The 12,694-nt window shown below is 36.8% G+C and overlaps 1 protein-coding gene across 1 annotated transcript in view; it reads left to right on the top strand.

The window, feature by feature from the left end:
• Nucleotides 1-12,694, top strand: part of PLCB1 (phospholipase C beta 1) — a 242,186-nt gene that overhangs the window by 157,687 nt on the left and 71,805 nt on the right. The window contains exons 25-28 of the mRNA XM_019635243.1: nt 735-811; nt 915-1,004; nt 1,447-1,504; nt 2,719-2,805. Coding sequence (XP_019490788.1) covers nt 735-811; nt 915-1,004; nt 1,447-1,504; nt 2,719-2,805 — 312 coding nt within the window. The remainder of the gene's footprint in view (nt 1-734; nt 812-914; nt 1,005-1,446; nt 1,505-2,718; nt 2,806-12,694) is intronic.

Below are 12,694 nucleotides of genomic sequence, written 5' to 3'. Positions count from 1 at the left end.
CCTAATGAATGCTAGGAATTGTGTGAGAGCCAAGGACATGAAAATACCACTGCTGCCTTCTTCAAGCCTGGTTTGATAAGAAAAATAGATAAAAGGCAATCAAAGAATTGCTTTCCTGGTGATGTATTAAAACTTCAGTGGTAGCACAGAGGAGAATTTCTTATGTCCTTTGGAAGTTACCCACACCAGAACACAAACATCGATTTCTAAGATGGGTAACTCATATTATTCATGAAACAATTAAACAACGAATGATAGCTGGAAACCAAGAATTATAATTCACAGTTAATTATGACTCACGTTTGTATCCTACTCATTTTATTTTAAGCCTCACAGTGCCTCCAAAAGATAAAGGCATCGAAAATCTCATTTATAACCAGGAAAACGGAGGTTCAAAATCATACTTTTAATACGTCATAGAGTGGAGATTACATCCTGAATCCACACTGTTTGATATCTTCGCACTGAGCCAAGCTGCAATAACCTGCACAGTAATCTAAGGAATCCTGTTTAATCAAAAAGAGATAAGAAGAATTTCATATTAAGATCTAGCTCGTATGATGGTTTTAAATTATGTCCTCGGTGCCTCTGTTAGATGCCTGGCAATTCTAACTGTTGTTCAACATAAGTGACAGGTTTTCTAACTACAGATACTGTTGTTTGGAGGAGCAGAGTGAGAGGGTGCTTTGTTTGTGATCCTGTAAAACAGCAAAGTGGCATTTTTCTTTCCCCAGCTTATTCAAAAACTGACGGATGTTGCCGAAGAATGTCAGAACAATCAGTTAAAGAAGCTCAAAGAAATCTGTGAGAAGTAAGCCTCCCTTCTCGTTACAATGGACTTGTGAATATAAGTGTATTAAATACAAACTGCCATTTGATTTGCCTTTTTTTCCCCCCTTCCATTTTGACTTCAGAGAAAAGAAGGAATTAAAGAAGAAAATGGATAAGAAGAGGCAGGAGAAGATAACAGAAGCTAAATCCAAAGACAAAAGCCAGATGGAAGAGTAAGGAGAAAGCACCCCTTGTCCCCCACCTTTTACCTGGGGGGGGGTATTTTTTATTCTCTATCTTCCTTAACCATAAAGACCCATCTCTGAAACGTCTCCTCTAATTAACTTTTCAAAGATCCCTTTGATAAGGTTTTTAACACAGAACTCAAAGAACAGTAACAAAAAACACCTTTTAGATAAAGACTGAGTCAAGAGAGTCCCTTAGGAAAAGACTAAATGCTTACTTCTATTGTCAAGCGGCCTTCCCAGCATTTGGGGAAAACAGAGCTTTGCTCTTGGAGAAGCCTGACCTCTGTCCAGAGCTGGTGCGGGGCACCTTCCCTGCAGCAGTAATAAGAATGTAGAGAGTTCTGTAAACTTTCATCTGGAAGTCTGAGATTCTTGTGTTTGTTGATGCTGGATGAGCTCTCATGATCTATTTGTCATTTGCTTTCAGGGAAAAGACAGAGATGATCCGTTCATACATCCAGGAGGTGGTGCAGTATATCAAGAGGGTATGTTGGTTGTTAACAAACAAAAATTCAACAGAGTTTAAAGGTCTAATTGGCTTCATTCAGCGATTCATGAACCAGGCAGCATCCTATCTAGTAAATAGAAGGTTGCTCTGAGGAGTCATGTAAAATGGGAGGTTTTTATAGGCAGAAAGAAGGTGGAGCAAGGAATTAAAGAGTAGCTTATTACAGGCAAGGTTCCCTCCCCTTAGGGGAAGGCAGGGGTTTTATCAGGCAGATTATCTCACTAATGTTGAAGGTGGAAATTCCAATGAAGCTGCCATTGAATAATATGTCAACTATAATTTAATGCATATATAGTCACAGGATGTGGAGTATAGTGTGGGAAAGGAGTCAATAAAATTGTAATAGATATGTATGATATCGGGGTGGGGGGAGCAGTGGATCGGGAGAGGGGGGTTGTCACTTTGTGAGAAGCGAAAAGGATAACTAGTGCATTGTTTTGTACACCTGAAACTAATAATAATTATAATAAAATTCCATTTGTGGGAGAGGCTGCAACTGCAATTAGGTTAGGTATTAAGGCTTGGTGGGGCTTAGCCAAAATGACTCCATTTTGGGCCTGTTGTCTCTTTTGAACACAGTTAATCCTTCTCACCTTTACAAACCATGTGTGAATGTTTGGCAAGCACAGTGTGAGCCTCTGGAGGGAAAGGACACTCTTGTATCTGTTTATCACCAGCACCCAGCAGCAAGCAAAGCGGCTTCACAGAGCAGGCACTCCTTAATTAATGTTTCTGCAAGTTTAATTGCAAACTTGTGTATAAAAAGGCTCCTGTAAAGCTAGAGATAAAGACCCATTTCCAAAGTCAGAAGCGCAGAACTATGATGTCAATGGGAGAGGCCCCAAAAGAACTTGTTAGTTGTCATCAATGGTAGACAAGATGGCAACCCCCAAAGGCCATGGTATTTTTTATTTTCTTAAATTTTTAAAAACTGTGATGATGGAAATTTTCAAATATTAATAAAAATGTAAGAATAGTATACTCCGTTGATCATGCCACCCTCACTCCTGTGTACCCATCTCACAGCTCCAACCCTTACTGACAGTCTCCCATACCTGAAAGGGCAGTTCCTGACCGGGGTATGAAATAATTAAATGTATGTCATAGATCTGAACAGCGTTCAGTTTTTTTTCTGAAAACATTCACTTGGACATTTGGATAAACATGACATTCTTTGTACCTTTCTTATAGTTAGAAGAGGCACAAAGTAAACGGCAAGAAAAACTTGTAGAGAAACACAAGGAGATCCGTCAGCAGATCCTGGACGAAAAGCCCAAGGTAAACTGAACTGAATAATAATACACAATAATTTCATTTTCTTTCCATTCAATTAGAATAAGACTTCCCTAGTTCGTGTACTTTGCATACAATCTCAGATCAGTTCCCACATGTGAAACTCATGTATCTTTCTTAATGATGGAAAAAAAAATTTTTATAGCCATACTCAGTAAGCCTTTATCATCAACTGGTGAGGTTTAAAAACTACAAATGCACAGAACCCACCTCCAGAGATTAGGTTTTATTGGGTCTGGGGTATGGTTCAGACATAACTATTTTTAAAGCACCCTGGCCCCTCTCCCCTGCCAAGATAGAGAGAGTTAGAGAAATTAGCAGAGCCTCTTCAGCTTTTTGAGTGTGATGTAATATTGTAATGGCAGGCTCTGTCCAGCAGAGGATGTCCTGTATCAGTATCACCCTAGCTTTTATCTAACAAAATATTCTCATAAACCAGAAAAAAGCAAAGCATTTTTGCCTTATAATAATAGTTTATTGGGGCTCCACTTTAAAATTACCTGTGCTTATTGTTTGGTCCAAATCAATGTTTAATGAATATTAAACTTGAAATGAACTGAATATCTATAAATAAAATAGTTTTAAGTTAGCAAGCAGCATCTCAGTTTTAGATCCACTTCATCCATTTTGATTCATCAAGGAATATTTTTCTTTTTGTGAAAAATGTGCTTTTCAGTTTTCCTGTCTTTCAATCTACAGTTTAAAATGTCTACTCTAAAAAGTACTGCTATTCCATAGGAGTATTTTTTTTAACCCACAAAGCTCAAAAGTGTTAGTTTTGTTTCATTATATAGTCCACTCATTAATTTACTTCTTATAGATTGCTTGTGGCTAATTCTAACTATATATATTTTTGTGGTTATTTCTGCTCTTCTCCTTTCACATTTATTACCTAAGACATTTATTTAATATTTTTGACTCCTAAAGTTTTAGGCTTGGCAATATAGATCCTCAAGCAGTAATGAAAACCCAGGAATTATTAACAACTTACATACGCTTTTATATGTTTCATGTAAATATACAATTTAAATATTTTTAGATACCCTATCAGGTTTCTTATGCATTAGTAAAGTAGAATAAATTTCAACATAATTTTAGAAATTGTTGTGCTTTCCATTTAAGATTGATCCTTTAAAAATACTCAAATATTTGGAATCAAATATCCAGGTTTGACTGAAATTTAAGAAACACCTTAACAATAATCAATCCCAGGTAATATATTTAAATACATACATTTTCAATCCATGCTGTCTGAATTCAAGTTTATTATTACTTTCTACACTGACATAATATATTTAGCTCATGGTTGATATCTCGCTTGCCAGTTTTTGTATTTCTAAGTAATTTCTCTTGGGAAATGTTATTCCTGCAGAATTTCATTTTGCTTTGTTTTTGTTTTGTTCCAAAATGCTACTGCTCTAGGTCATCATGATTAAAATCAACTTTACACCTCTTAAACTTCCTCATTGGATATAACCAAACATTAGAAGAACTAATAACTGTTGGACAATTTATCGGTCAGGATGCATTCAGCAGCAACTTTACAGAAAGCCCAATTAAAATTGTCTTAATAATAAAATTTAGTATGTCATAATACTGGGATTTCAGAGATATTGCAGTTTGTGGAATGGTTATTTTAGTGGCTGAATGACTTCATCAAGAATCCAGGTATTTTTAGAAGTTCCACCATGCCATCTCAGTTTGTTCCTTTTCATCCCCAGGCTGTAAACACATAGTCACAAGATGGCTGCCATGGCTCCATGCATCACAATCCTAAACAAAACTATTCAAAGACAGAAAAAGGAATGTCTTTATCTTGTAACCCTTTATAAGATTGAGGAAAACCTTCCTAAATCTCCCCAATAAGCTTCCCCTCATTGGCTAGAATTGTGTCATATGCCCATTCCTAAACCAATCATGCACATGAGAGTGCAATTTTTATGATTGGCTTAGAGTGTTTAAGACTCATTAAAAAGGGTGGAGGGAGTCCAGTTTCTCCTCAATTCCATGGTCATCAGATACCAGAACTAAACTGTCTTCTTATCAAAGAAATACAGGAGAGATAGAAGTTGGATAGGTAATAAACAGTGTGTGCTACTATCATATTTATAGCAATTTTTCATATCTTTTTTGGCCCCTTCAAAAGAAATCAGAAGTTTTTCTTTTTTTCTTTTGTTTACTGTAAATAGCAACCACTATGACTTCTCTTTGCTTTTCATTCATGAGGTTGTTCTTATGACCACCTTATTGGGTCTGGATTTGAAGTTTGCCCTTGAAGGTTGTTGATTCCATGTCCAACTATTTGAGAGGTGTTCTTCAGGGCTTAAAAATATAGTGCTTTGGAACCATGACTTTAATAATAAAATAAGAAATCATTACTGTTAATATTGTAGGACACAATGGCTAATAAAGGGAAATGACCATGACAAGAAGGAGCAATAAGAAATAGTGGAATAAACCAATAAGATCAAGTGTAGGTCATATGGAGAAAGTTCAAAGCACAGGACAACAAATGTAGGCAAATGAAAGACCAGGCCAGCATAGCAGTCAGTTACAGTCTTGAATTGTTACATTTGGACCAGAGATAGAACAGCACTAGCTTTGAAATAATCCCTCTTCACATTCAGCGTTGGAATGGCCTCTGAAGCTTGACATAGACCTGAGGGAAATCGACAAAAGTAGAAACATACTAGAAAGAGTAGCAACTCAAGGAAATGAAACTGACCAACAGTGTCTATAAAAGAGGTGAACTGAGTTAATTCAATTCAGTCAGTAAGATGCGAAGGCAGAGTGATTTTATGGCATCTGGAAATTTATGAACTCTTCCGTCACTGAATGTTGGGCCAGGAAATTATAGATAGGAAATACCTATCTATAGTAGGTAATACTAAAGATAGTTGCAACCTTCTTATGAAGAGGATAACATGCCAAATGTTACCAGAGGTAACCAGAGGTTACCAAGGGTAATAGAGTTTGTCCTTCAAGTATTTTACAGGTGGGGTGAGCAGTTTTCTAACTAGAAACCAATAATGGCTAGTCTCTCCCTTCCAGCAAAAATAGACACTACATGGTATCATATTTCTTCCCATTTGTCAGTATTTTTCACGATATAGTCAAATAAATCATTTACTTCCGTTTCCTCCACTTATTCTAACTAATGTAATAATGTGTTCTGTGTTCCTAACCTCCTCCTAAACAGGTAAGAAGCTCTTTATACATTCCCATTTTCTCCTACTATTTTGAATTGTTCTGAACCCCAGTCACAATCTGTATAATTTTGCAAGCCTTTGGTAACCAAACCACACCTTTAAAAGTTAACAAATAATATAAAAAATACATTAAGAGAAATTTGAAAAGCCAATTGTTGAAAAACCTCAGTTCTAATGTGGCAAGAAGTTTTGGCTAGATTTAGAGCAAGATACGTATGAAGATTAATTCAAAGTGTATTTTCTAACCTTTTATTCAACCATGTATTTATGATCTGGAAGGATCAACTCAGGTTCCCAAAATTTTTACCATCCTACCGCAGAGCAGTCATGGTGCCTCAGTCAAAACCAGGTTAAAAATCCATTTCACTTCCACAAGGACCAACAACTTCCATCCTGCGTGTTCCTATTTGGTAGGGGACCAAATTTGGCTAGCCACAATGTGAACTTTATTTTAGAATGTCCTACTTTGTGACATGCCCCTGGACTTTTTCCTATGTAGGCTCCATTTTTTTCCCATTAAAAAAGAGATTCAATGAGTGTATTCTTTTTGTATGTAATTTTTGAGGATGTTGTGGAAAATGAAAGTAGAGGATCCTTGCAGGCAACTTATACAATAGAGAAATATTTTGGCCCTCAGCTAGACATGAAATTAAATTGTGCATTCCTGTCCATAAGTCCCACTGAAATCTATTAAGTTACCAATTCTCTTAAAAGAGGATATTCAGCTCCTTTTCAGTGGGGCTCTAAATTCTGGAGAAGTATTCAGCTGTGTGTTTCCTGGCAATGAAATATTGGGTTCCGTCCTTGACTGTATACTGTTTTCAGCTCTGTGCAAGGTGTGTCTTTTTATGAAATCTACAGCTGCACAGTTCTTAAGATGGATGCAGTTTTTCAACTCAGTGACGTAATTGGTTTCCTTTTACCATAACTGGGTTTGCCAAAGCCAGTAGGAAACGGTTTGCGTGTACAAAAGGTGTGAGACACAATTCAAGAATCCAGCTGCCAGTGGAGAGAAACCATATCTTTTGTGGTGGTGCTAGACTCTGAATTGATTCATTATAAAAGGGACATTCTGCCTTTTCCCTGAACATTTCAGAGAGATTTAACATGTTGAAACATCGTTAATCAGGAGTTGCCCCGCATCTACTTTGAATATTCCAATGTATATTGATCACTTTGTAGCTCCAGGCTCTCATTATAAGAAGAATCATCTTTTGAGGGGACTTTTAATGAACTGTCTGCGTAACCTCATAAAACAGTCGATAAATGTGTAATTTGCATTTTCTCTGACACTTAATTTGTCTTTGATGCTTCTTAGAACGGAGGTGTTCTGTTTTAATTTAGCTCATCAGCAAGAGAGAATCCCAGGAAGCTTTAGGGCATTTTAATTTATAGCCAAAGAACATTTCATCATGTTGGTTCTTCCCCTCCCCCCGCCACCAGGGGAATATAGCTCGATTTTCCTCATTTCCCCTCTGACATCTTTGTAACAGCATAAGTGACTCAGCTCTCTGGGTGAGGTTAGTCTTGTCAGACCTACCACAGGGCCTCAAGAATCCTAAATGCTGCTATTTCAGTCGTGCATTCCCAGTATTCAAGGAGAAAAGCGACTAACTTTGGCGTTTAATGTAAAATCTTCTTTCTTACATGATTCATTTCTGCCACCTCTAATCCTTTGCTATTTGATAGGGAAATGCAGGCTCTCCTTGCCAACACCCATTGGACCTTCTCAGAGAAGCCAGACCACAGACTGTAAACTGGTTGCCTATTGACTACTTTTGCTCATTGTCAAGTCCTGGTCGACCCACCCAGTGGTTTATTTTTTTCTTGTTGTTGTTTTGTTTTGTTTTCTGTGTAAGAAATTTCATTTTCATTTTTATCAATGTGAAGAATTGCTTTTTAAAAATATATGTAGTTCTTCATTATTTTCTTGAAGGTAAAAGCTTAGATATACTTACTCTCTTAGGCAAAAGAAAGGTTTTAACTCAATTTGTCTCCTCTCAATTTATTTTTGAAATAGATTTTCATTATACAGACTTCCAAACCCACAATACATGATTATTCTGTTATACAGTCAATGTTCATTTAAGTGTATACATACTCACAAGCTTCTTTGCTGCATTCTTGTGCCTCAGACTGTTCATTTGGGATCATTATCTTCTATTGGGTTGTCAGAAAAGTCATTACGTATTTTTCTATGTTTTTCATTGCAAAAATGCATCATGACTTTTCCGACAACTCAATACATCCTTTAGAAGTTCCTTTTATACAGTCTACTGGGGATAAACTCTTTGGAGTTTTTGTTTTCATTTTTGGCTAAAAATATCTTTATTTTACCTTCAGTCTATAGTGATACTTTCACTGGGTATAGAATTTTAGGTTTGAGTCACTTTTTTATTATTGAAGATAGCATTCCACTGTCTTCTGACTTCTCTTCTTGTTGAAAAGTTAACTGTTAATATTAGTTCTTTTGATGATAACTTTTATTTTTCCCCCTTTGCATGCAGTTAAGACTTTTTTCTTACATTTTATGTCATTTTTCTATAATGTGTTTAAATATGTGTTTGAGGTGACTGCATGGATAACTTTCATCAGTTGTGGAAAGACTCTCAGCTATCGTTGTCAGCAAAATGGCTTCCATTACATTTTCCAATAATTTCCTTGCATCACATTATTGACATGTAAAATGACCTTCTCAATTCATCGTCCCTGTCTCTTTAACCCTTTTCAGTATTTTCCATAGTTTTGTCTATCTGTGCTACCCTTTGGACAATTTTTTTCTGACCGTATTTTTAATTCACTAGTTTTTGGTTTACGCTGCTATTCAACTCATCCACTAAATTTTTAATTTTAGCTTTTTATTTTACTTTATTTTATTTCTAGAAGTTCTATCTTGTTTATTTTCTAATCTACAGTTTGTATGCCTGGCTTACTGTAGAGAAGGTTTCCTATGGGATTCCTCACCTTCGGCCACAGGCTTTGAGTTTTGGCCTCACCCTACAAGGCTATCAAAAAATGAATTCAAAATCTTCAGCATTAGCAAAGTCCCCTCAGGACAAAAGCAGCTTTCCTACTTATCACCTGTCTAGGTTTGATGTCTCTGTAGTTTCAGCCTAATCATTCTTTGAATTTTTGTGATTCTTAGGTTCTTTAAGGAAGATAGTTTGAATATCAAATCCAGCTTTTTTAGTTGTTTTCAATGAGAAGGATGGTGGTTCAAATAATTTAACTAGTCATTACCAGTAATAGAAAGTTCTCACATAACGTTTATAAAATGTTTGAATTAGTTATCATCTATATCAGTCAGGTTCAATTACAGAAACAGAACCAGTGAGAATGAGAGAGAGAGAGAGATATTTGGGAAATTGGGTCATTCATTGTGGGGGCTGGCTGTGCAGTTTCCACATGGCTGCCTCCCCATCTAATAGTGACCCTGGCAGGCAAGCAGTCTGCAAGGGAAGATCATGAGCATTCCTGGCAACTAGAATAATCTGCAGAAGCTGAGACTCTTTGAAACAGAGTTGAACACACACACACACACACACACACACACACACACACACACACACACATGGCCTAGGAGTCAGAACAACTGAATACACAAGGGAAAGGGGAAGTGAATACAGGCCCGACTCCTGCTTCACCCCATCAAGACAAGTCAACAGATCAGCAATAATATGTGTGTGTTACACAATGGCTGCCACCTCCCTCATCAGCCCTCCAACTCTCGAGAAAGTCTCCCTTTAACCCACCCTAACTGGAAACATATAGAAAGGAAACTCTGGGAAACGTAGTTCAGCCTAGCCACATTGGCACATTACAAAACCATCATGTTATTATTTAAAAATTGTAAATGCTCTTATTAAAAGAAATATTTAATTTCTCTTGAAAATTAGATTATGTGATTACAGTGAGCCAACATGGAAACAAATCTCTAGAGCTGAGAAGTGGCTGCCTTTTAGGCTTACATGGTGTTCTTAAGGCTGATTTATGGGTTTCTATCATCTACTGGCCCCTGTAAGGCAAGTGAATTTGAGATTTAAACAAAATTAGAACTGAAATGTCCATGCCATTGATTCCTTCCCCATTTCTTCTTCCTCATGAACATTTTTCCCTTCCTTTGTCCTTACTTTTTTCTTTCCTAAGGATGAGAAAATGTGAGTGATGGCTGTATTGAATAGTGGGAAAGGGATCCAAAGGAAACACTCACCACCTGCCAGGTTAGGGTGTGTACATATTGATGAGGTGTACAGTCTTCCCAGCAAAGAGCTGAGTTTAACATAAGGAATAAGATGAGATGGACTTTAATCCCATTGACTTTCATCTGCCTACCTACCAAAAACAAAAAAAGTCTACACAACCATAGACAGCCCACAAAACCTTTGAGCTTATTTATACTTCTAGTCTGTGTGCCTCTCATTGTGCATGATTTATATAAATTTCACCAATACTAATTAGATGGGGTTTTTTTCCCAATGTATCTCTATTTTGTTTTTAAAGCCCTGCTTTGGTATGACTAGGATAGTGAAATAGTCAAACACACATACCCTAAACACTTCAAAGCAGAGAACGTAAAAGTTTAATTGATGACAAAAATCCACAACCTGGTTTTACTATGGTCTTCAATATTTTAAGGGGAAGGGTGGCCAAACTCAAGTACTGTAGGATACCCAAAGAGGAATTAGGTGCTTTCAATATTTGATGAAGCTGTATTTGCACACTAGACAAAAGGCTATTGCAGAAGGACAAACGCCAGACCACTGGGCTGAAAAACAAATGCTGGAGAAAGTTTCAGTTCAAAATAGAAAAAAAATGTTTCTAAGAGCAAGAGGCACATTCTCTATTGTCCATGTATTATGTCTAAGGCCAAATTAAAGTAACAAATCTACCACTTGGAGCCTTACTTATACATTTCCTGTCAACAAAAATCAATTAACATAAGTCTTCTGCATTTATTATAATCACTTGCTGAGAATCATCTTTGAATTTAACAAAGAGGTCTTTGAATTTGTAGCTGAAACCAAGTCTCAAATAATATTTTCATATTTCCAAGTCTTATCAGGAGAGGTGGTTTTAACTTTTACTAATGAATGATCTGTGATAGAAGAGTAAACACTTCATGATGTTTCTGATAGTTTGGATGGATTCTTCATTACATACAGTTTGTGATCATCACACATACATGTGTACACTCACACACTGACACACAAACAACTTTATACAATTGGAGGGAAGCTTAGCATGTTTAATCATTTTGCCCTGGCTAATTATGCTAATATATGAAAATTCATATCTAAGAGAGTAGCCAGCAGCATGTACATGTTTTGATGACATATAAATAATTGGAAATGTATTGTATTCTAGCTTTGGTTTTTCTCTTTTGATTTTCTTTGAACCTTACATATTATTTTTTTATTTTTTAAATTAAATTTATTGGGGTGACATTGGTTAATAAAATTATGTAAGTTTCAAGTGTATAATTCTATAATACATCATCTATATATTGCATTATATGTTCACCACCCAAAGTCAAATCTCCTTTTATCACCATGTATTTGACCCCCCTTTACCTTCTTCTACCTCCCCCTCCACCCCCTTTACCCTCTGGTAACCATTAAACTCTTGTCTGTGTCTATGAGTTTTTGCTTGTTTGTTTGTCTTTTTCATTTGTTGCTTTTAGCTTTATATCACACATATGAGTGAAATCATATGGTTTTCACCTTTTTCTGTCTGACTTACTTCGCTTATCATGATAATCTCAAGATCCATCCATGTTGTCGCAAATGGTAGTATTTCATCCTTTATAATGGCTGAATAATATATACATTGTTTAAAGTAGTTCTTAAGTTTGAAAAAATACATAATGAGCTGTTGCAATTCTTAAATTTGTTATTGGGTCTTTGTTTTAGATGGAACAAAAAAAACCCTTGGGCTTGCAAAGTAGTATAAAGCATTTAAGACATCTTTATAATTGTTAAGGTGCCAACTGCACCACAGCTGAAGCCACTGTCTTCTCTCATCTGAATTTCTAAATAGCTTCCTAACTGGTCTTCCTGCTTCCACGTGTACCCACTCACAATCTATCCCCAGCATGGCAGCCAGAGCCATCCTTTTAGAACATGGATCAGGTCTGTTCAAGACCCGTCCATGGCTCCCATCTCTCTCAGAATAAACCTTTACAAGGTCCAACATGATCTGACCCCACTTTATTGTATCTTTGTTTCCTCATTGACCTACTCTCTGTTCAGGCCATGCAGGGCTCCTTGCTGGGCCCCAACAAGCCAGGCCCATCCCATCTTGGGCTGTTGCAAGGACTGTTTCTCCTTCCCAGAATGATCATCTCCCAAGTGTCTGCTTGGGCAACTCTCCCCTGTCTTTGCTCAAATCTGTCTTCTCAAAGAAGACTTCAGTGACCACTAAATTTAAATTTGCAACCGCCCCTCCCCTCCTCCCCCCCTTTTCCCCACCACTCTGCTATCTCTGGCATCTCCTCTCTCTTTTATTCTGCTCTACTTTCCATGTTCCATAGCATGTATTAGCTTATCTTGTTAGGTCATTTACTCTTTCTTAAATGTGTCACTCAATGTTGGTCCCTCCCATTAGAATGTAAGCTCCATGTAGGTAGGGCTTTGACTATTTCACTCAGTGATGCTCTTGAGTTCTAG

The sequence above is a fragment of the Hipposideros armiger genome, unplaced genomic scaffold (genome assembly GCF_001890085.2).
Source record: "Hipposideros armiger isolate ML-2016 unplaced genomic scaffold, ASM189008v1 scaffold_20, whole genome shotgun sequence".
Classification (NCBI taxonomy): Eukaryota; Metazoa; Chordata; class Mammalia; order Chiroptera; family Hipposideridae; genus Hipposideros; species Hipposideros armiger.
This window is presented reverse-complemented; position numbering and strand designations above follow the sequence as displayed.